The sequence below is a fragment of the Salmo trutta genome, chromosome 29 (genome assembly GCF_901001165.1).
Source record: "Salmo trutta chromosome 29, fSalTru1.1, whole genome shotgun sequence".
Lineage (NCBI taxonomy): Eukaryota > Metazoa > Chordata > Actinopteri > Salmoniformes > Salmonidae > Salmo > Salmo trutta.
Genome location: NC_042985.1, coordinates 3,009,615 through 3,032,193, shown reverse-complemented (window position 1 = coordinate 3,032,193; position 22,579 = coordinate 3,009,615). Strand labels below are relative to the sequence as shown.

At 42.7% G+C, this 22,579-nt stretch overlaps 2 protein-coding genes across 3 annotated transcripts in view; one reads left to right on the top strand and one right to left on the bottom strand.

Moving 5' to 3' along the window:
- Positions 1–86: 86 nt before the first annotated feature.
- On the bottom strand, positions 87–15,873 carry LOC115166773 (carnitine O-palmitoyltransferase 1, liver isoform). 2 transcript variants are annotated; one of them, XM_029720557.1, is made up of 19 exons: positions 15,720–15,873; positions 14,876–15,034; positions 14,570–14,712; positions 14,273–14,444; positions 13,930–14,034; positions 13,644–13,781; positions 13,444–13,521; positions 10,317–10,424; positions 10,078–10,165; positions 8,552–8,747; positions 7,871–8,059; positions 7,439–7,544; positions 7,193–7,309; positions 6,621–6,785; positions 5,841–5,972; positions 5,252–5,404; positions 4,995–5,108; positions 1,639–1,731; positions 87–1,336 (listed from the first exon to the last, which is right to left on the bottom strand). In XM_029720557.1, exons 2-19 carry the CDS (start codon positions 15,014–15,016, stop codon positions 1,250–1,252), a joined length of 2,325 nt encoding a protein of 774 aa, XP_029576417.1. In that variant the 5' UTR covers positions 15,017–15,034; positions 15,720–15,873; the 3' UTR covers positions 87–1,249. The 2 variants fall into 2 exon arrangements, with proteins under 2 accessions (XP_029576417.1, XP_029576418.1); XM_029720558.1 differs by lacking the exons at positions 10,078–10,165; positions 15,720–15,873 and adding an exon at positions 9,462–9,546 and having other exon boundaries at positions 14,876–15,016.
- LOC115166772 (cysteine--tRNA ligase, cytoplasmic) overlaps positions 15,320–22,579 on the top strand; it is a 30,950-nt gene continuing 23,690 nt past the window's right edge. The window contains exon 1 of the mRNA XM_029720555.1: positions 15,320–15,393. Coding sequence (XP_029576415.1) covers positions 15,357–15,393 — 37 coding nt within the window. The 5' untranslated portion in view covers positions 15,320–15,356. The remainder of the gene's footprint in view (positions 15,394–22,579) is intronic.

The following is a 22,579-nucleotide window of genomic DNA, read 5'->3' as shown; positions in this document are numbered from 1 at the left end:
TATCAGATTTTATAGCAGGTGCAGTGAATTGCTTGTGTTACTAGTTCCTAACAGTGCAGCAAAAATGTCAAACAAGTTTACAACTATTAATCCACTGATAATACACTTTTATTTTGGTATATATATGCTGTTTTACATATTTATAACGAAACATGTAACGCTATCGCCTCAGCAACAAAGGAATACCTTCTACAGCAGACATTTCTATATGATATTTCAAATACTTTTGAAATTCAAATGAATCAAGTTTAAATATTTGTAATTATACTTTACATCTAACAAACAAAATGTGACGTGTAATGCCTCATGGTGCAGTTTGAAGGAAGTTGAAGGTAGTTCGGTGAGCCATTGCTAACTAGCGTTAGCGCAATGACTGGAAGTCTATAGGTACAGCTAGCAGAGACATACAAATGGTATCCATGAGTTCATGTGCCTCTGGGTAAGTAGAAAAAGGGCTTAATTGCCAAAATGTAGCACTATCCCTTTAAGACTTTACCAACGGTAGTTATACTGTAGAACATAGAGGGCCGGTTTCCTGGACACAGATTTAGCACAGTCCTGGGCAGAAAAACATGTTGAAAGGAGAATATCCATATAAAGTGCTTTTTAGTCCAGGACTTATGTCCGTGTCTGGGCAACCGGGCCTTAAGTATGATCCTTCAACTGTCACTAATCATACTATTGAAATGTGTCAGACTCTAGGCTGCTACGGTGTCCATTTTAGGACAGCATCACCTGTCCATGGAAGTTGTCCTAAAATGGATACCGTACCCATGCCAACAGTCCTTTTCTTGGTGGTACACAGAGCAATGGTTAAAACAACAACTGATATTAAAACCCAGAAACCAAAATACTTTTGCGCAGTTCAAAATACATAGCTAGCAGCTCAAAAGAATTTCACGCAAGACAGCGGGTGTACTGTAAGCGCTGACTGAAATGTTCACAGCCATTTGGTCACTTCACTCTCCAAATCTCACTTCAACTACCACAGTGCATTATGGCACCAGCACTTTAAAATGAGCTGAGCGTAACCTTAACATAGGACAACACATGGCAGCATGGGTCTGTGAGCTAGCATGCAATTCACAACTTAAAATGGCAAAAACACCCCTATAGTCATTCCTATACACTTTTATTTTGTTAATATTATATGATTTTTAAATGCATTCTAAAATCATAACACAGAATTTCATCTGAGTAAGCCTATGGAAGAGTTCAAGTTGAGGTTTTCAGGTAGGGGGGGAGAAAATCACGCCAAGGCATTTGCATCGAGCTGAAATAAGGCCAGGATGTCGAGCATGGCCTGTTTGATGTGGTTTCCAAAACGATGAGAGTCCTATTGGACAGAGAGGAAACAATTTAGAATGGCCACGTTCTAAAACAAGCTGAGATAATAAAACTTTAGAATGGACACGTTCTAAGGCAAACTGATACAAAATAACTTTAGAATGGACACGTTCTAAGGCAAACTGATACAAAATAACCTATATGGATATGCAGTTGGTATCAATAGTGGCTGGTCAGCCATGAAATTCAGGTCTGTATGTTACCCAGGCGATAGCGATGTCTTTGTTTCAAGTGAGGACAGCTGATTGAAAGCAACATTCAAAGATAGGCCATGTGGATCAGCCAACTCACCGTCTCAGGACTCGAGTGCTTGCTGGAGATGTGGAAGTTAATGAGGTTTTCTCCCAAGATGATGTAGGACACACCATATCCATCATCTGCCACCTGACACACAAAGAGAGAAACACAATCAGCGTGTGGAAAAGAGGATTACACGGCAGCACAGAGATAATCACACTATATCCTACTGGATTTTCAATTGCTAAAATTAGAGAAAACTTGGGCCTTTTAAAATGTTATTTTTTTTAGATCTGTTTTTACTGGTTTTCCCCCACTATTTCTCAGATTTTACTGAGTTACAATTGGAATAAATTCAATAGGCCCCTAATGTATGGATTTCCCATGACTGGGAATACCGATATGCATCAAAGATGCCTTAAAAAATGTGGTTGTGGTTTGTTTTGGTAAGAATGCCCCTACAGGTGTGATTATTACCTCTGAGGGTTTAGAGCTTGAGGTAGTCACCTCATACAAGTACCGTAAATTCCGGACTATAAGCCCCAACTTTTTTCCCAGGCTTTGAACCTCGCGGCTTAAACAATGACGCGGCTAATATATGGATTTTTCCCGCTTTCAATTTTTTTTTCTGAAAAAAAACCAAAACATTCTGTGACGTGCTCAGTTTTTTGGCGGCATGAAGCTTTCATTAGACCAATGAAATTGCTGAACGGGTTAAGGTCAAACAACTTTTTTGTTTACTGTTTAGATTAAATCGAGCGCTCTCAAACTTCCCATCATTCTGATTACGGTAGTCATTTTGTCACCCTCATCATGGCAAAGACACGGAGAATTGCATATGATGCAGCTTTCAAGTTGAAGGACATTGATCTGGCTGTTGGAAAAGGAAATAGAGCTGCTGCACGGGAGCTTGGTCTTAATGAGTCGATGATAAGACATTGGAAACAGCAGCGGGAGGAATTGACTCACGCTGCTGTGAGTCAATTGACTCCCGCTGCTGTGAGTCAAGTGCAAAAAGACAACTAAAGCTTACTGCCAGTTTTTTCTTTTTTGTTACAAGCCATGTTTCGTTAAAGCCTATTTATTTTTGTTACAAGCCGTGTTGCGTTAAAGCCTATGTAAAGTTAATTTGTTTCAATGTACCGGTAGGCACCTGCGGCTTATAGACATGTGCGGCTTATTTATGTTCAAAATAATATATTTTTTAAAATTCAGTGGGTGCGGCTTATATTCAGGTGCGCTTAATAGTCCGGAAATTACGGTACTTGGGAGTATGGCTAGACGGTATACGGTCCTTCTCTCAGCACATATCAAAGCTGCAGGCTAAAGTTACATCTAGACTTGGTTTCCTCTATCGTAATCGCTCCTCTTTCACCCCAGCTGTCAAACTAACCCTGATTCAGATGACCATCCTACCCATGCTAGATTATAGAGACATAATCTATAGATCGGCAGGTAAGGGTGCTCTCGAGCGGCTAGATGTTCTTTACCATTCGGCCACCAGATTTACCGACAATGCTCCTTATAGGACACGTCACTGCACTCTACACTCCTCTGTAAACTGGTCATCTCTGTATACCCAACACAAGACCCACTGGTTGATGCTTATTTATAAAACCCTCTTAGGCCTCACTCCCCCCTATATGAGAAACATACTGCAGCCCTCATCCTCCACATACAACACCCGTTCTGCCAGTCACATTCTGTTAAAAGTCCTCAAAGCACACACATCCCTGGGTCGCTCCTCTTTTCAGTTCGCTGCAGCTAGCGACTGGAACAAGCTGCAAAAAACACTCAAACTGGACAGTTTTATCTCCATCTCTTCATTCAAAGACTCAATCCTGGACACTCTTACTGACAGTTGTGGCTGCTTCGCGTGATGTATTTTTGTCTCTACCTTCTTGCCCTTTGTGCTGTTGTCTGTGCCCAATAATGTTGGTACTCTGTTTTGTACTGCTGCCATGTTGTGTTGCTATGTTGGGTTGCCGCCGTGCTGTGTTGTCATGTGTTGCTGCCGTGCTATGTTGTTGTCTTAGGTCTCTCTTTATGTAGTGTTGTCTCTTGTCGAGATGTGCATTTTGTCCTATATTTTTATTTAATTTATTTTCATTTTTAATCCCAGCCCCCGTCCCCGCAGGAGGTCTTTTGCTTTTTGGTAGGCTGTCATTGTAAATAAGAATTTGTTCTTTTTTAAATAAATAAGTTAAATATATATATATTTTTAAAGTAGGAGTGTGGATCAGAAAACCAGTCAGTATCTGGTGTGACCACCATTTGCCTCATGCAGCACGACACATCTCCTTCACATAGAGTTGATCAGGCTGTTGATTGTGGCCTGTGGAATGTTGTCCCACTTCTCTTCAATGGCTCTGCAAAGTTGCTGGATATTGGCTGGGAACTGGAACTTGCTGTCGTACACGTCAATCCAAAGAATCCCAAACATGCTCAATGGCTGACATGTCTGGTGAGTATGCAGGCCATGGAAAACTGGGACATTTTCAGCTTCCAGGAATTGTGTACAGATCCTTGCAACATGGGGCTGTGCATTATCATGCTGAAACATGAGGTGATGGCGGTGGATGAATGGCATGACAATGGGCATCAGGATCTCGTTACGGTATCTTTGTGCATTCAAATTGCCATCGATAAAATGCAATTGTGTTAATTGTCCATAGCTTATGCTTGCTCATACCATAACACCACGGGGCACTCTGTTCACAATGTTGACATCAGCAAACCACTCGCCCACACGACACCATACACGTTGTGAGACCGGTTGGACATACTGCCAAATTCTCTAAAAATGACATTGAGGTGGCTTATGGTAGAGAAATTAACAAATTCTCTGGCAACAGCTCTGGTGGACATTCCTGCAGTCAGCATGCCAATTCCACACTTCCTCAAAACTTTAGACATTTGTGGCATTGTGTCGTGTAACAAAACTGCACATTTGAGAGTGGGCTTTTTTTTGTCCCCAGCACAAGGTGCACCTGTGTAATGATCATGCTGTTTAAAATCAGCTTATTGATATGCCACACCTGCCAGGTGGATGGATTATCTTGACAAAGAATAAATGCTCACTAACAGGGATGTAAACAAATCTGTGCACAACATTTTACAGAAATAAGCTTTTTGTGAATATGGAACATTTCCGGGATCTTTTATTTCAGCTCATGAAACATGGGACCAACACTTTACATGTTGCATTTATATTCAGTGTATGTTGCTGTTTTACATAAAGATTTTTGAGCACCGGGATGAAGAACACAGACAATAAGATTGTGCGATTATGTTTTAAGGCGGCATTACACTCCCGAATCTGGTCTGAAAACATCTGACAATCTTTAATGCTACTTTAAAGCCTAATTCATTTTGTGTAGAGCCCAATTGAGGTCAGGCAGGGAACTCACCGGACCAAAGCCTCCCCCGCTGGACACGTACTCCGGGTGTCTGGCCAGGTCAAACAACTCCACCTGCTGGAGGGGAGTCTGACTGGTGGACAGCCTCCAGGGCTCCGACAGCACCTATGGGAGAGGACACACACACGCTTTAACATACAAACCTCTCAAAGGAAAACAAACTGTATAAAAACGAAAAACACACAAAGATCTACATTCCACTTTAAAGATGAATAGTAACATCCACAAGTCAAAATACTGCATGTGACCTCTTTGAGGAAGGCCGAGTCCTCCCCCAGGTACTTGGAGACCACGTAGAGACAGAAGAGGTGGCGGTCGATGCCTCCTCCAGTCATGGCCAGCCGGTAGAGCTGCTGGTGTTTCGTCGCAGCTTCCTTCAACAGTTTCAGTCGCAGCTCTCTCTAAAAGAAGACAAGGAATGGTAGGAAGAAACAAGGAGACAATATGAAAGGAAAGGGGCATACCTAGTCAGTTGCACAAATTAATACATTCAACCGAAATGTGTCTTCCGTATTCAACCCAACCCCTCTGAAACAGAGCAGGAAAGGGGTACGAAGTAAAAGGTGGAATCTGTCTCTTTTGGCCAATCACATCCAGATATCACAATCTAACCATTTCTCCCATGAGCAAAGATATGGAAATAGTTGGTTGAAGCATTTTTGGGGGGAATAAAATGTAAAAAAAATAGTGTATATGTATGCGCGCATATATATATATATATATATATATATATATATATATATATATATATATATATATATATATATATCATGAGGACTGACCCACAACTTTTCAGTTCCTGTAATGCTCACAGATCCACCATCACAGGATCCTTACCGGGTTGTCTTCCACCATGGAGCGGACGAAGGCACACGTCTCCACGGTGCAGGAACGCACCGTCTCTGTGCGACCCTCTCGGAACATGCGCGTCATGGACGCCTCGTACGTTAGACAGAACCTCCCCTTGTCCTGGAAGACATATTCAATTTAATCAAATTTCATAAAACATTAACTAGAGTAAAGACTCAGTTAACAGTCCTGTAATGTGGTTATAACATATTATAACTAGAGTAAAGACTCAGTTAACAGTCCTGTAATGTGGTTATAACATATAACTAGAGTAAAGACTCTAGTAACAGTCCAGTAATGTGGTTATAACATATTATAACTAGAGTAAAGACTCAGTTAACTGTTCTGTAATTTGTGGTTATAAGATATTATAACACATACAGTAGTATAAGACATAATAAAGGCCCATAAATGCTTAAGTAACAAGGCATTATATAACTGTCGGCTAAAGCATTACAGATTTTTCTTGCTGGCACATTTTAGTCTTGTTTGGTTAATAAATAATAAAAGTATGTTTGTTATAGCTATCGTCCTTATTAAGGAGGATTTTTATCTCATCAAACTACAGATTGTTGACAGCACCATCCCTTAACACTGGTATTCATTCACATGTCCTAAGGAAGCTACATTCCCAACTTGGGTTTTCATATATCCATCCTACCCTCCTTCCTTCCAATTGCCTAGTTGGCTAATCAGCCAATGGACTAATCCAACCAGCTGATTCTCTTTACTGTTGCCAGTCAACAGGGGCAGAGACAAGGACCCTACCCTGAAGTGAGCCAGCTGCAGGGCGATCTGGATGAAGGCATCGGGGCTGGTACGACACTTTTTGATCAGGCCCTTCCCAAAGCAGTTGAAGGGGATGATGTGGGAGTCGACGTCGTCTGCCAGGGCCTTGGCCACCATCAGAGAGCTGGCGATGGCCGTCTGACACTGAAGCACCGCACACGGGGAACAAACACACTGAATCAGCCCATTTCACTTGGGGTCTCTGATGTATTTGATCAAAGAGCCTCAGTTCTTCATTTCATTTGAAGATTTGAGATGAGACAGTTGAAGGGGGGGGGGGGTCCTCAGAAAGATTAGAGCTCAGGTGGCTTAAAGATGTGAAATCTGAAGGTATTTCTACTGTCTAATCTATTATCCCACTTGTACCAAACAGACAGGATCACTGGGGATCAGATTTGATCATTATAACAATGAAACAGAATGGAAAGGCCTGTGTGTGCATTACTGATGTGCATTAATTGATGATAATTCTGAAAACAATAAATGACTTTTGAAAAGGGGAACATCCCTACAACATTATAGTTTAACCCAAACCCCCTGTGGTAGGCTACCTCAGCTGGGATGTTCCACTGCAGCCTCTGAGGGCCTGGGAGGGAGGGGTGAGGGTTTCCTTTGCAGTGGCCTTCCTCTGTGTAACCCAGCTTCACAGGGTCCATCGACAGCACATGCTACAATTAGACAATACCATTATTTAGAGACATTTGTTCTGCCAGCTATCTATTCATGATAACCTATACAGACACACTGTAAACATTAACACAACTAAAGAAGCAGAAGGGCTCTACTCTGCTAGCTACCTCCCAGAGGTGCCCTATGATGGGGGCATCTGCCCAGCTGTGCTCCGCGTTCAGACCCATGGTCCCGTTCCTGAACACGATGAGGTTGAAGGACTTATCAAACCACCTACAGGAAAAAGACAAACACAAACCAGTGCTTGAGCATGGAGTAAGATACAAACTCTAATATTTAATTATAGAATTTTTTTATTTTTTATTATACAAGTATTTAAAAGTGATTTAATTTATAAGCATTCATAACATTTATGAAAATGTCTAAACAATTTATAAACATTCATAAGTAGTTATAACAGCTTATTTTTAAACATTTTTGTAAAGGGTAATCTGTAGAATAAATGAGGGCTCAGGTAGATAATAATAACATTTCATTTGTAGAGCACATTTCCCACACTCCCTGTGCATAATATGAAGGATTGGAGCCCTTGGTCTCACCTGTCGTAACATTTGCCGTGCAGCAGGGACTTGGCATAGCTGTCCAGGGATCGGACAGGATCCTCAGCCTTGTAACGCTGCTCTGTGTCGTCCAGGGTCACAAAGAAGGCAGCCTTCTCCACAGTGTCCAGGGCCTGCTGGTTCCTGCCCTGTCTCAGGTAGGCCTCGCGGGCTTCCGCCCAGGGCACCCTGCCAGGTGGGGTGAACATACCATTGGGGAAACTTTTTGATAAAATTATTTATTACAGACAGTGCATTTTTACACCACCTTCAATATTTGGGTTGATCCAATTCGGTCTGTTTGTGGGTTGGGATTGACGTGGGGTATGGGGGGGCGAGGGGTATGAGGGTGGCCTGGGGGGGATTTTTTTACATTTCTGTGAAATCCTCATGTCTTACTCATTGTTGGATCCAAATGTACTATATTTATTGAATATTATATGAATCCAAACATTTAAAAAAAATGCCAATTTGGGTGCAATCATTTAAGTTAATTTCTCAAACGATTTCACAACAATCTGAGATGGTGGGTGTTTGTTATGGTGTCTCTCAGTTGGTTGAGCATGGCGCTTGTAACGGATAGTTCCATTCCAGCTGGGCTACCCATAGGAAGATGGACACGTCACGTTAGATAAAAGCATCTGGTAAATGGCATACATTACATGTGTAGCGTTAGCGTACCTGTCCCCAGCAGTGAGGGCGGCCAGGCGCTCCTCCCCCGGCTGGGGTTCAGAGGGGTCAGCCAGGATACGCTCCATCTGCTGCTCTACGGCCCTGGGCGACAGCACCTGACCGTCGTAGAACATGGGCACCTTGAAGTAGCGCCCCCGGTGGTACACCACGATGTGCCTGCTGTCCTGCATATGCTGGATGGTGTCTGGACAAGCACAAGGGTAGGGAGGGACAACTTTGTGTAACTTCCAACTAAATCTAAACCAGAATATGAATATGGATAAAAAGGAACTCTGATAAACTATTCACACAATTTGGACCTACTGAAGAATTAGCACAAAAAAAAGGTGGAAACTGCAGTACTACAACATGTCTAAAAAGGGTTTTTCTAGCAACTAAGACAGCGTATCAAGCAGATACCTTGGGGAGACTAAATGTGCTTTGAACTGTTGTTTCAAGCAAAAGACTTGGGAGAGTGTGCTCTAAAGCACAAACTATGGTTGATGTCATTTCCAAGCAACTACAGTGGGATTCTTTGGCATGAAACAAAAGTTAAAAACACACAATGAAGAGGATTGCAATGAATCATGGGAGTCTATGGGGGTCTAATTCAGGACACTTTGTAGCCTCGGTCACAAAAAAAATAGCCAGTTTTATTCCAGGGCCTAAATAGCCGATCTGTTATGTCAACTTGGCACTGAGAAAACAGCTCCATCCTGCGATGCCAGTTGACCTGTAAAGTGCACATTGATTGGATATATTTGTGCATAGTCTGCGTACATTTAATGTACACGTTGCTAAATAATAGAATGATCAAATAATCTGTTCAATCTGCAATGGGTTCCACCCGTTCTATGGTTGTTAGAACTGCTTTAGTCTGTGTGATTGAGAGGCTGGGGAGGAAGAAGTGGCCATCTACCTGTATCTACGCCTGGGATACGACTGGTGTTGAACATACGCTCATATTGCGCTGAGCACATTGGAATGGTATTTTGAAGCATGAGCTGAAAGGCAAAAAGGAAAATAGAAAAAAAATGAAAAATGACCAAAGCACGAAAGCCTGCTCTCCTAGAAACTGACGGGAGGGGAGCTACGGGGGGGGGGGGAGGAACCAGAACTGCTCACGGGAAAAGTTCTCCCACGGAAAAGAAGAGAGACAGATGGGTGGGGGATTTTAAAAAAATACAACAAATTGAAGGGAATGATTGGAGGGGATGGGGAAGGGTTTGATAGCTGATCCTATTTCACCAGCATGTTACAGACTTGAGAAATATGCTTGTCTGAGTCAAAATAAGCTATATTTCTGTACAATAACACTAGGTGCAAAAACAGTCATTCCAATAAGGACTTACAATCACTTACAGTGTCAGACTACCAAACAGTTATGAATGCAGGCCAAATGGGTGATACATGAGTGTGTTTTTATGGAACATGCTGGTGAAACGGGAATTCCATGGGGACAGGAATGGGGGGGAGGAATAAGGGGTGAGCTGGATCCAAAGTTGGTCTGTGACAAAAACGCTCCCTCCTCTTACCCCGTTCCAGGCCTGGGAGGCGGGACGTATTGAACAAGCGCTCCCATTGGGCGGAGCAAAGAGGAACTCTTTTATCCAGTGCAAAGAGCTGCACCAGAGAAAACATCCCATCCGCAAGTGTGAAACAGAAACAACCATATTTATGTCATTTGGTATGAAATACAGAGGGAAGAGGAACACACATTATGGTCATAAAGCAAATAGATAAGAAGCAGTGACCAAAAGTGAAGGATACTTACCGGTTTGATCTGCGCTCGGTCCAGCATTCTCCTGTACAGCATGATGGCATGGATAGCATTGCCTGCCCGAGCGGCCTGCAGACTGGTGGGAAACACATACAGGAAGTCCTAAGAGAGAGGGAGTGAGAATGGAGAAAAAGCTGACAATCACTGAATGAATGATAAATAAATCTACAATTGATAAAGAGAAATATTGCGAAGAGAATCTGATCAAATAGAGTCTGATGAATTGCCAAATTGGTAAACATCCATAAACATATAATATTATTAATAACACATACTTATCAAAGACAGTACAGTATGAAAATAGGCTAAAAGTGCTTCTCCAATAGAAATCCCCGATCATACTTGTAGGTGATGTCATGGAGGCATTGGCTAGTTAAGCTCATGCGTAGAAACACGTCATCGGGTCTAACGGTCATCTCGCGCCGAACTGAGCATGTGCAGGCTGTCAAATCAAAAGCACTCCTTCCATATAACATTTTAAAAACGCCACTCGCACATCTGAGCTGTCTTTGTTGCAGGTGCATGGTGACAGTTGAATAAGATGAGGAAAAAAGAAGAAACCTGCACACTGCTCTCGCTAGCATCACTGCTCTTTATTAAGCTATACGTATCGGCCTTCGATATAGAATTGTTTTTATATTAAGTCCGCAAGCTAGATCCCTGCAATGTCTCATTGAAGATCCAGATAACTCTTCTGGCCTCTCTGGACTAAATCCTAATTATGATAAGTGTACCTACCATATCACATATTGGATCTTTTACATTGCAGTTTACCTATAAAATGGGAAGTAGACATACTTGGTATTCATATCACAAAATATATAAATGAGCTCTCCACAATGAATTTCAAAAGAAAACTAATAAAAATAGACAAGATCCTGCAAACATGGAGAGGTAAATACCTGTCTATTTATGGGAAAATTGCTCGCCAGCATCACCGCTCTCGCTAGTACTACTGCTCTTGCCAGCATCACTGCTCTTGCCAGCATCACCGCTCTCGCTAGTACTACTGCTCTTGCCAGCATCACCGCTCTCGCTAGTACTACTGCTCTTGCCAGCATCACTGCTCTTGCCAGCATCACCGCTCTCGCTAGTACCACCGCTCTCGCCAGCATCACCGCTCTCACTAGTACCACTGCTCTCGCCAGCATCACTGCTCTCGCCAGCAGTGCGCTAGTATCACTGCTCTCGCCAGCATCACTGCTCTCGCCAGCAGTGCGTTAGCATCACCGCTCTCGCCCGCATCACCGCTCTCGCCAGCATCACCGCTCTCGCCAGCATCACCGCTCTCGCCAGCAGTGCGCTAGTATCACTGCTCTCGCCAGCATCACTGCTCTCGCCAGCATCACTGCTCTCGCCAGCAGTGCGTTAGCATCACCGCTTTCGCCAGCATCACCGCTCTCGCCAGCATCACTGCTCTCGCCAGCAGTGCGCTAGTATCACTGCTCTTGCCAGCATCACTTCTCTCGCCGGCAGTGCGCTAGTACCACTGTTCTCGCCAGCAGTGCGCTAGTATCACTGCTCTAGCCAGCATCACTGCTCTCGCCAGCAACCTGATGAACTCCTTAGCCAGCATCACTGCTCCTGCCAGCATCGCTGCTCTCTTCAGCACCCTGATGAACTCCTTAGTCAGCACCACCGCTCTCGCCAGTACCACCGCTCTCGCCAGTACCACCGCTCTCGCCAGTACCACCGCTCTCGCCAGTACCACCGCTCTCGCCAGTACCACCGCTCTCGCCAGTACCACCGCTCTCGCCAGTATCACCGCTCTCGCCAGTATCACTGCTCTCGCCAGCACCTGCCATACAGATTAGCTGGGAAGAGATTGTTGATATACAAAATTCCATGGCACAGAGTATATAAAACAATGCAAGATTCAAGACTATTGTACAGAATTCTTGCAACCAACAAAATGTTGAATATTTGGGGCATACAATCATCGCAGCTCTGCAGATTTTGTTGTGAGGATACAGAATCAATAGACCATTTGTTTTGGTATTGCCCTCAGGTAGCCTGTTTCTGGTCTCAGGTTCAGGAAGGGCTGAAAAATCAGAACATTAATCTAAAATTTACCCTAGAAATAGCATTTTTGGGAGATCTGGAGAGACCAGGTCAGTCAATTTCTAATCTTCAACTCGCAATCTGTGGATTCTATTTGATTAGATAGATTCAAAGTGTGTTAGAAATCACAACATAGTTGAAAGATATATGGTGCGTAGAAATCTGAAGAGGGTGGCCAGCAGAGATAGGTGGGAGGGGCTGAGGGAAGCTGAGGGTTAAGATGTGGAACTGGAGACAAGTGGGAGTGGAGTTGTTGAGTAAAAAAATGATATTGCCTGAGGCTGATGCCGCGCAGGTGCTTGTACACATGCACACGTGCACACACACGTAAATATTGCCACACATGCACCGAAACTTATCCAGCTGGCCTTGCTGTTTAGATTACTGTTGTCCTTGATGTCTGTTGTTTTCCTTTGGTTTTCTCTATTGTTAATTTTGTTGGTTTGGGCATTGGGGGACGGTGGCTTGAGGGGGTTTTGGGTGTGTGGAATGGTGGGAGAGGTTGTTTTTTTCAGAGGGTGTGGACTATGGGGGGTCTTGGATGGTTGAGGGGCAGCTCTCAGGAACTGTGGGGGGATCTTGGAGGGTTGGTGGCCTGGCGGTTGGGGGCTTGGGCCGGTGGCCGATAGGTCGCGGGTTCATGTCCCCGTTTTGGGAGATCTGTCGACTGGTTGCACCTGTGGGTTGCTCTGGATGGGAGTCTTTTAGATGACTGAATGTAATGTAAATGTTAAGCGGCTTCACTGCAGGTACATTGTATGTTTTAATGGTTTTTTACAAAAAAATGTAATGTGTCAGTTTCACGAGGTTGGAGTAATAACATGTTCAACTACTTAAGACATTGGCTCTAATCTAGGTTGTGTCTTTACATTTCGAGAAAATAAATAACTTCTGAATCATTTTTCACTTCTCAAACCCCAAACCACGGCCTGGTCTGTCTGGTCTGTTTCACAAGCGTTCCTGGAAGTCTTGTGATGTTGCGCCTCTGGGTTCAGTAAGTCTGTGATATTATTACATTCCTAACAGCTTGATTATATATAATGCTAGTTCTGACTCTTACCATTGCATAGTAGTTGCTGTTGACCATGATTGGTCCACGGCCTCTTAGGTAGATGTACTCCTCCCACCAGTCACTGACCTGAGAACAGCAAGACAAGCAGGAAGATGGACATTTCGGAATCATACGAAAAGCTTTGGAAAATTAATGAAGCTATCTAAGAAAATCTGATGAAAACAATATTTAATTCAAATGTGACTTACATAGTTTGTAGCCCACCAGGATTTGAGTTTCAGGTACCACTGAAGTTTAGGACCCAGGCCTTTCTCAAAATCCTTGGCAAGGCCCTCCATCCTCAAGTACTGTTCGTCGTCCATGAGCGGACGGGCAGATTCAAGGTACTAGCAGAGGAAACATGTATGACAATCTAACATTCACACCATCAGGAGTTCAATAAATAGTCACATTGTACCCCTCTCGTAAACGGATTTAATCCATTGGAGAAAAAAATGATGGTTAAGCGGAGATGTGTTTGTTTCTGTTGCTCACTCTATTGATGGTGTCTTTCACCGAAGGCAGAGGGAGCTGTGGTAACGATGTCTGGAAGCTGTACAACTGGGGATTCCGCCTTCCGGAGAAGATTTTCACCAGTACCTGCACTCACAATTATGGGCTGGTCTGTTAAAGGAGAAGTCTACCTTCAAATAAAAAGGTTCATATATATATATATATAATAATTTTTTCCCACCAGTCTTTAGTTTATTTGGTCTGGAGAAAATATTTCTGACATGATATGAACCTTCTAGGTATAATATTTCTGTAGCCCCCACCTCTACCCGGCATTGGTTTCCCACGAGGCAACACGAGACATGGTAGTTTGCAGTCGACTCACCAGCCAGATGCGTGTCCTCCATGGCACAGTGCCGTGACGGGCATACATCCATCCATGCCAGGAGAGCAGCCACTTGAGTGAAGTTCGCATGGTGAAAAAAATGGCCACCCAGAGCCCTGTGCCAACTAGCACACCGCCAACCACCTGCTGGTTCTCAAAGGACATGTAGCGACTGCAAGGAGAGAGGCAAAGCATCACTTACTGGCCATAAACATCCATCAATTGTAATTTTATCTATGTGATTCTATATTTTTCAAAGTTTAGTCGGCATCATTGGATAGTGAGTTGAGACTTTACCTAACAGGCAGGTGAGCACCCACTTTGGTGAACAGTGCCAAGGAAGGGTCAGCTTGGACGTACTTTGCCCTCCCCATGTACAGCCCCACCACTAACATCAGGCCTGTGGGACTGCCAGGGTACACCCCGGTCATCACCCCATTCTGTAGAGGAAATTATATTCAGCTGTTTGACACATCAACGTCACTGTTGGTTGTATTTACGTTATCTGATGTTGTTGAATGTCTGGTATAACTTGGTATTGGTATGCCTGGTGGCAAATTTCCCTTGAGACAAAGTTTGAATACAATTTAAGTGTTGGAGCACCTTGAAGCGGATAAACTTTTTCTTCCAGGAATGCAGGCCAGACAGGTAGATTTGTCTCAGGGCCTCGTGGCTCAACTGCAGATCAATGCCGTCTGGAGAGACGGTGAACTGGAACGCCACAGCCTGGTGAGCTTCTGCCATGACTCTGCCAGAGGTACTCTACAGTCGAAAACGCATGACAAAACATCACCAAAACATCATCACATGATAAAAACTGAAGCACACTAGAATAAAAATGACCTTCTCCCGTAAGCTACTTAGGTAGAAAGGACCCACCCACTCTCATGAGATACTTAGAAAGGACCTTCTCTCAAACAGACGTGACAAGTGGGTGGGAAACATTTGTTCCATTCAGTGAGCAAAAATCTAGTAACGTGATGGTGTGATAAAGCAGTGCTATTTGAGTTTGGCCAATGACAGATGCGCAGCACGACTGCATAAAACACAGCCTGAAACGCAACCAACCTGAATCAACGGAATCATGGTCTCCAAGCAAGATAACGGCACAGACAGAAGGGGTTAGTTATAAATATCTTTGATGTCAGCTAACGTTAGCTAGCTAGCTAACGTTAATGCCGGATCAACTTTGTGTATTCCAAGGCAGAAAGATACTAGCCAGTTGCCTTGTTTGGTTAATATAGCTAGTTGTGACATTCATCCGTTAACTAACAGTCCGCTTATACAGCCATTAGCGAACTAGTTAGCTAGCTAACGTTAGCTAGCAGCAAATTGTGGGAAGCGCCGGCTAGTTAGCTATGTTAACGTTAGCTAGCTAGATAACGTTGGTCAGACAGCTAGCTAGCTAAATCGTTTGATATCAGGTGAAATCAACAATCAAACTCACGTAGTATCTTCAAATTGCTCCTTTTCAAATATATTTTACTTCAAAAACATTTCAGCAGCGATTTCAACGACACCAAGTTAGCTAGCTACTACACGCTGGGTAGTGGGCTACGTCGGACGCTCTGGCACGTTCCAGGTTGCATAGATAGGGCATATTCAAGGCTGACTGTCTATCCCAAGGGGCCACGGTTCCGGTCTAGAATCACGGTTTCGACTGCTCCTATAGTTTGGCTTCGGTACTGCAGTTTAACTGACACCCGTCCCAGAAAGCGAATTTCCATACACGACCACATAGTGAAGTCAGATTTGAAAATGCATAATAAAGACACTTTAGCATTGCTTGACTTGGGCAGGAGCTCACCAGAGATGAGTACCAGCACCTCACATATTCTACTGCTTGAGCTCCTGTTCGTCTTATAGAATATTAGCTCAAAAAGTATTGTGGAGCTCCTGCACCTAAAGTTTGTACCGGAACCTAAGTCAAGCACTGCACTTTAGTCATCAGCTTTGTGCACAAAACATCCATTGAATTATTCAAATAATTGTCACTGAGGCAGATTTTTTTTTTTAAGTATCACTCACAGGCAAAGATATTAACATGTTATATTCATCCAATGTCTGCCATGTTTTTGGATGTCGTAGTCGCTGTTTGCGGCACAGCAGGTTGTCTAGCACCTGCCTATCCTTTCTTTGGATTGGTGGATACATCTCATTATTGTAATTCTTGTTTTGAATATTTGATGAGGGTTGTTGAAAACAACTGCCTGTATTCAATGAAGAGAGATGCTATGCTACCAGCCTCATGCCATGTTTAAACAATATGGCATGAGGGGGTGCGGTATATGGCCGATATACCAAGGCTTAAGGCTGTTCTTACGCGCAACGCAGAGTGCCTGGATACAGCCCTTAGCCGTGGTATATTGGCAATATACCGCAAACCCCAGAGGTGCCTTATGGCTATTATAAACTGGTTACCAACGTAATTAGAGCAGTAAAAATACATGTTTTGTCATACCCGTAGTATAAGGTCTGATATACCACGGCTGTTAGCCAATCAGCATTCAGTGCTTGAACCACCCAGTTTATAAATATGCATAACCATCTTGAGACTCTGATATAAAGTGTTTTTTCTCAAAGTTGCCGGGATACCACGTGTCCTACTTATATCAGTAAATTCGTAACAACCTGAGCATTACGAAATGTCTATTCAACCTCACCAAGCAAATAAGACATACATTTTTTTTTGCTGACCAAAATCGAAAATGTTTCATTGACCTCCATACAAAAACTCCTTAGTTGGTGGGCAAAACAACGAAACACTGCTACCTGCTGGAGGGAGACAGACTTTCTGCCGAGTTGGGCCTCTCTCTTCCCCTCTGGTGCTAGTGCACTTCTTCTTCGGTGAGGCCAACGGCCTGGGAGGACGGGACACCACCTCTCAACACACCCATTACTCTTTTAAAGTCAAATTTCTTACACCCAAATACGTCTCTGCAGCTGCAACCACAACCTTTATTTTCTGCGACTTCCGTTCCATCCCTGCGGTACAGTTGATAATCATTGCTATAAATGCTAAGAAGCCAATCTTACTTAAGCATATGTAACTCATTGGCCCTCTGTTGGCACAGATCTACTACTCACACAAATCCTCTCAGGATCCCTAACCCTTGACCCATCTTCTTCACTGCCTCAGCATACGACGCTACTCAGCGCTACTCTAACCCTGGTAACCTCAACCTGCCTCTCTCGCACTGGACACTTCTGATTCCCTGCACCATGAGCACCCCTACAATGAACATATACTGCTTCTCTACTTATACTACACATTCCTTTGTCTCATGCCCTTCTACACACCTAGGTAACCTCCCTCCTACACACTGCTGCCACATGCCCGTAAGCTTGACACCTGTAACAACGTAATGTATTCGCCACAAAATCTCGTACGGGATAACTGAAATATCCTAACATCACTTTGTCGGGCAAAGACTCAACATCAAAACTCAAAAGAACAGACAATGACTCTTCTGTTTCAATACTCACGCCACCCTGTCTGCGTCGCACCAAACGACGAGCATCACAAACACCGGGAATCTTCCCCTTCATCTGGTCCACCTTCACATGTCCTGCTACCCCAGTAATCACTCCTTTCAATGGCGCCCTGTTCTTGACAGAAAAAAAAGTCACCGCTCTTGTCCTTATTCGTGTGGCGGAGAGCACCGACTCCCTCTGACCAACAGAAACACAAACAATTATCACAAGCCCACTTCGGGTTCCCTTCAACCGACTCCTCAGCACCCAACTCCATTTTCACGCACCCTGAAACCACATATTAATCAGCCTAAAGGCAGGGGTCCACTTTCTCCAAAAATGTTACTCCTACCATCACAGACTCATCTTTATCCTGACCATCGGTGCAAGGCTCGGGGTCCAAGAACCTCACCAAACCTGCCACCTCTGGTAATTCGCCCTCATTCGCTTCCTTTTCGCCTCCAGAACTGGATCCGGCGTACGGCTCACTCTGTTTGCACTTGCCACCAGCCTTCCTTCGACCAAACATCTACCTTTTTTCCAACATCTTTAACAGATTCAATCCTACCCTCTGCCTCCCTCACTCTCTTCATCCTCTACCTCTTTCCTTCCATTCTTCCTCAGTATTCCACATATACATCTCCTTGTGATAATATTGCACTTCTCCTAACATACATCTCGTTCTTGCCCTCTCAAGGGATGCCATTTCCTCCCCCCTTGATCAAAGTTGCTATGACCGGAACTTGATGCTAGTGCACATGAGATGTTGCTCCTTATAACCTGGATACAACCCAGCTTTAGACAGTCTATGTATCGGCATATACGAACGCTAGTAGATTACCTTGAAAAACTAAGGTTGGACATCTTGGACACAGTCTCCAGTTATTATACCTCTGGTCTAAGCTGGGCAGATAAACCTGTATGGATGTAAATCATTGACATAATGATTTGAGCATGTACAATAGATTTGTAGTTGTAAACACAATTTTCAAGTGTGTAACTGATGAGTTGTGAACATGAAGGGGGGAAAAAGTGTAGTTGTAATCGCATTCGCTAACTTGTAAGTTAATATTTGTAAACAATAATTGCACCTGCGCATGTCAATTTTGCACACTCAGACTTTTGGCAGTACTTTAGCGCCCTACTGTGACAAAAATATTTGTAGATATGCAAGTAAGGAGAGAGGAGCAGAAGCTCAGAGGTGGGACCTGTTTCTTATAACCAATTAGATTTGGTTTTCATAGACCAGCATACTCTACACTGGTTGGTTGGTTGGTGACAGCTCACATGGGCCGTGTTGTCTAGCGCAACCACCTGTCAATCACGACTTGCATCACCAGTTTACCACAGACTGATTGTCCAATGTCCACCAATGAATCCTAGCTGTTAGCTGTCATTGTGGGTACGTTTAAATGCCTTTCTTTTATGGCTAGGTAGCAAGTCTTTTTTTCTTCTTTGTAATACATTTTGGAAGCAAATGTTGTTGTTTTTACCTTTATTTAACTAGGCAAGTTATTATCCAAGTCATTGTTATTAAGGGTTTGTAACTAACGTTGTAGTCTGATACTAGCTCCCAAAATCGATTAAGTAAAGTTATTTTGCAAGCTATCAAAACGCTAGCTTAATTCTGTATGGAGCCATAGCTAGCTAGTATAATCATTTGAAAATAAATTATTCACCTGCTAAGACCTAGTAACAGACATAAATCCCATGATTTACTGATCACCCAGTTAGATCTGGAGTTTTAAGAAAATCATTTATTTGGCTTTGACATTGGCTTTATTCTGTACTGCCCTTTGATTAATGTAAAATCTTTTCTAAACCATTGACAATTGTCTGTAGGAGTCACAGAGAGTGTAGTATAGACTTACTTTTGTAAGTATTAATTGAGGAACCAGGTGAGAAGGGACACAATGGCCGTCATGTCCTCTGCAGCCAGTTCCTGCACCGTCATGGACACAGTGTTGTGGTAGAGCTTGGATAACCTGTCAAGGTGTTGTAATGTGTTGGGAAGCACTGCACCAGCTTCACTGCGGCCTCCAGCCTTGCCCATGGCGTGCTGCAGCACTATCCACAGTTGATTGGCCAGGTCGTCCAACAGGCCGTACACCTTGGCAAAGTACAGTGCATTTGGAAAGTATTAAGACCCCTTGACTTTTTCAACATTTTATTACGTTACAGCCTTATTCTAAAATTGATTAAATAGTTTTTTTTCCTTATCAATCTACACACAATACCCCATAATGTCAAAGCAAAAACAGGTTTTTACACATTTTAGCCCTGAGACACCCCTCACTATGACTCCTACCACTTAGTACCTCTAGTTGGGTCTGGGGTTAGGTTACTTTATACCAGCCACTCGGGTTCCCGATAGACTAGTTAACCAGATGCTAAAAATCCTCAATTAATCAAGTCCATTTCAGAAACCTAGAGTAAAATGCCATGCACTTGTATTTGTATTTATTATGGATCCCCATTAGCTGCTGCCAAAGCAATAGCTCCTCTTCCTGGGGTCCAGCCACATTAAGGCAGTGTATACAATTTTAAAAACATTACAATACATTCATAGATTTCACAACACATTGTGTGCCCTTGGGCCCCTACTCCACCACTACCACATATCTACAGTACTAAATCCATGTGTGTGTGTGTGTGCCAATGTTTGTGTTTCGCAGTCCCCGCTGTTCCATAAGGTGTTTTTATCATCTGTTTTTTAAATCTAAAATAACTGCTTGCGTCCGTTACTTGATGTGGAATAGAGTTCCATGTAGTTTTTTGTAGTAGTCCACTTTCAGCCAGGAGAGATTGACATGCATATTATTAATATTAGCTCTCTGTGTACATCCAAGGGCCAGCCGTGCTGCCCTGTTCTGAGCCAATTGCAATTTTCCTAAGTCCTTTTTTGTGGCACCTGACCACACGACTGAACAGTAGTCAAGGTGCAACAAAACCAGGGCCTGTAGGACCTGCCTTGTAGATAGTGTAGAGCATCACTTTATTATAGACAGACTTCTCCCCATCCTAGCTACTACTGCGTCAATATGTTTTCACCATGACAGTTTACAATCTAGGGTTACTCCAAGCAGTTTAGTCATCTCAACTTGCTCAATTTCCACATTATTTATTACAAGTTTGAGTTGGGGTTTAGGGTTTAGTGAGTGTTTAGTGAGACTCTGTGACGAAAATCAACAGTGAATTAAATTGATAGACACCTTCAGTGCCCGTAACTAAACCCATTTTTTTTGTGGTCTATTACAATTTTAGCACAACATTCAATAACAAGAAAAACGGTTTCTTACCTTCTACAACTTCATAAACAGTTTTTTGTCTCACGCCTCAGGATGATCAGTCCCTCAGACGGTGTAAAAAAAACTCTAACAACTACTTTAACACACTTCTATCAATGAGGTAACCTTAAGAATTCCTCCTATAATTTTACTTTAACTAAGTACAATAAAAATATGAATACAATAAAAATCTAGATATAATTTAAGCTAAAAAGCTACAGCAAATATCTTCTTCCTGCAGGTGACCGGTTCTTCTAGCATGCCTGCTAACCTCCTCCTTCCTTTCTGCTAACTCTTTGTGGCTAACACATGCTCAAATTACGCACTCAGTGGGTCACACCCAAAGCGGGCATTGCTCAAAAGGTTGTTTTTTCAGCACCCCCTAACCCCCGCTGTTTTCTCACCTAAGCAGTACGTACGGTTCAACCTCCTGGCTGCTCTGACCTTTCTGGATCAAACTAGCACCCTTTTATATACTTCTTTAACTTTTAAAACATACATTTTTAAACAACCTTCCTTACTCCACTCAATTATAATCTCACTCCAACTTAATTTATTAACTCCTACCTAACTCCTAACCCCCCTTACATCCTAAACTTCTAATATTTTAAACATTATAACATCTCATTGCTTTAATTACTTTAATCACCCTTTAATATCTCCTACTGTATATTTCCTAATCACCCTTTAATATCTCCTACTGTATATTTCCTAATCACCCTTTAATATCTCCTACTGTATATTTCCTAATCACCCTTTAATATCTCCTACTGTATATTTCCTAATCACCCTTTAATATCTCCTACTGTATATTTCCTAATCACCCTTTAATATCTCCCACTGTATATTTCCTAATCACCCTTTAATATCTCCTACTGTATATTTCCTAATCACCCTTTAATATCTCCTACTGTATATTTCCTAATCACCCTTTAATATCTCCCACTGTATATTTCCTAATCACCCTTTAATATCTCCTACTGTATATTTCCTAATCACCCTTTAATATCTCCTACTGTATATTTCCTAATCACCCTTTAATATCTCCTACTCTATATTTCCTAATCACCCTTTAATATCTCCTACTGTATATTTCCTAATCACCCTTTATCTCCCACTGTATATTTCCTAATCACCCTTTAATATCTCCTACTGTATATTTCCTAATCACCCTTTAATATCTCCTACTGTATATTTCCTAATCACCCTTTAATATCTCCTACTGTATATTTCCTAATCACCCTTTAATATCTCCTACTGTATATTTCCTAATCACCCTTTAATATCTCCCACTGTATATTTCCTAATCACCCTTTAATATCTCCTACTGTATATTTCCTAATCACCCTTTAATATCTCCTACTGTATATTTCCTAATCACCCTTTAATATCTCCCACTGTATATTTCCTAATCACCCTTTAATATCTCCCACTGTATATTTCCTAATCACCCTTTAATATCTCCTACTGTATATTTCCTAATCACCCTTTAATATCTCCTACTGTATATTTCCTAATCACCCTTTAATATCTCCCACTGTATATT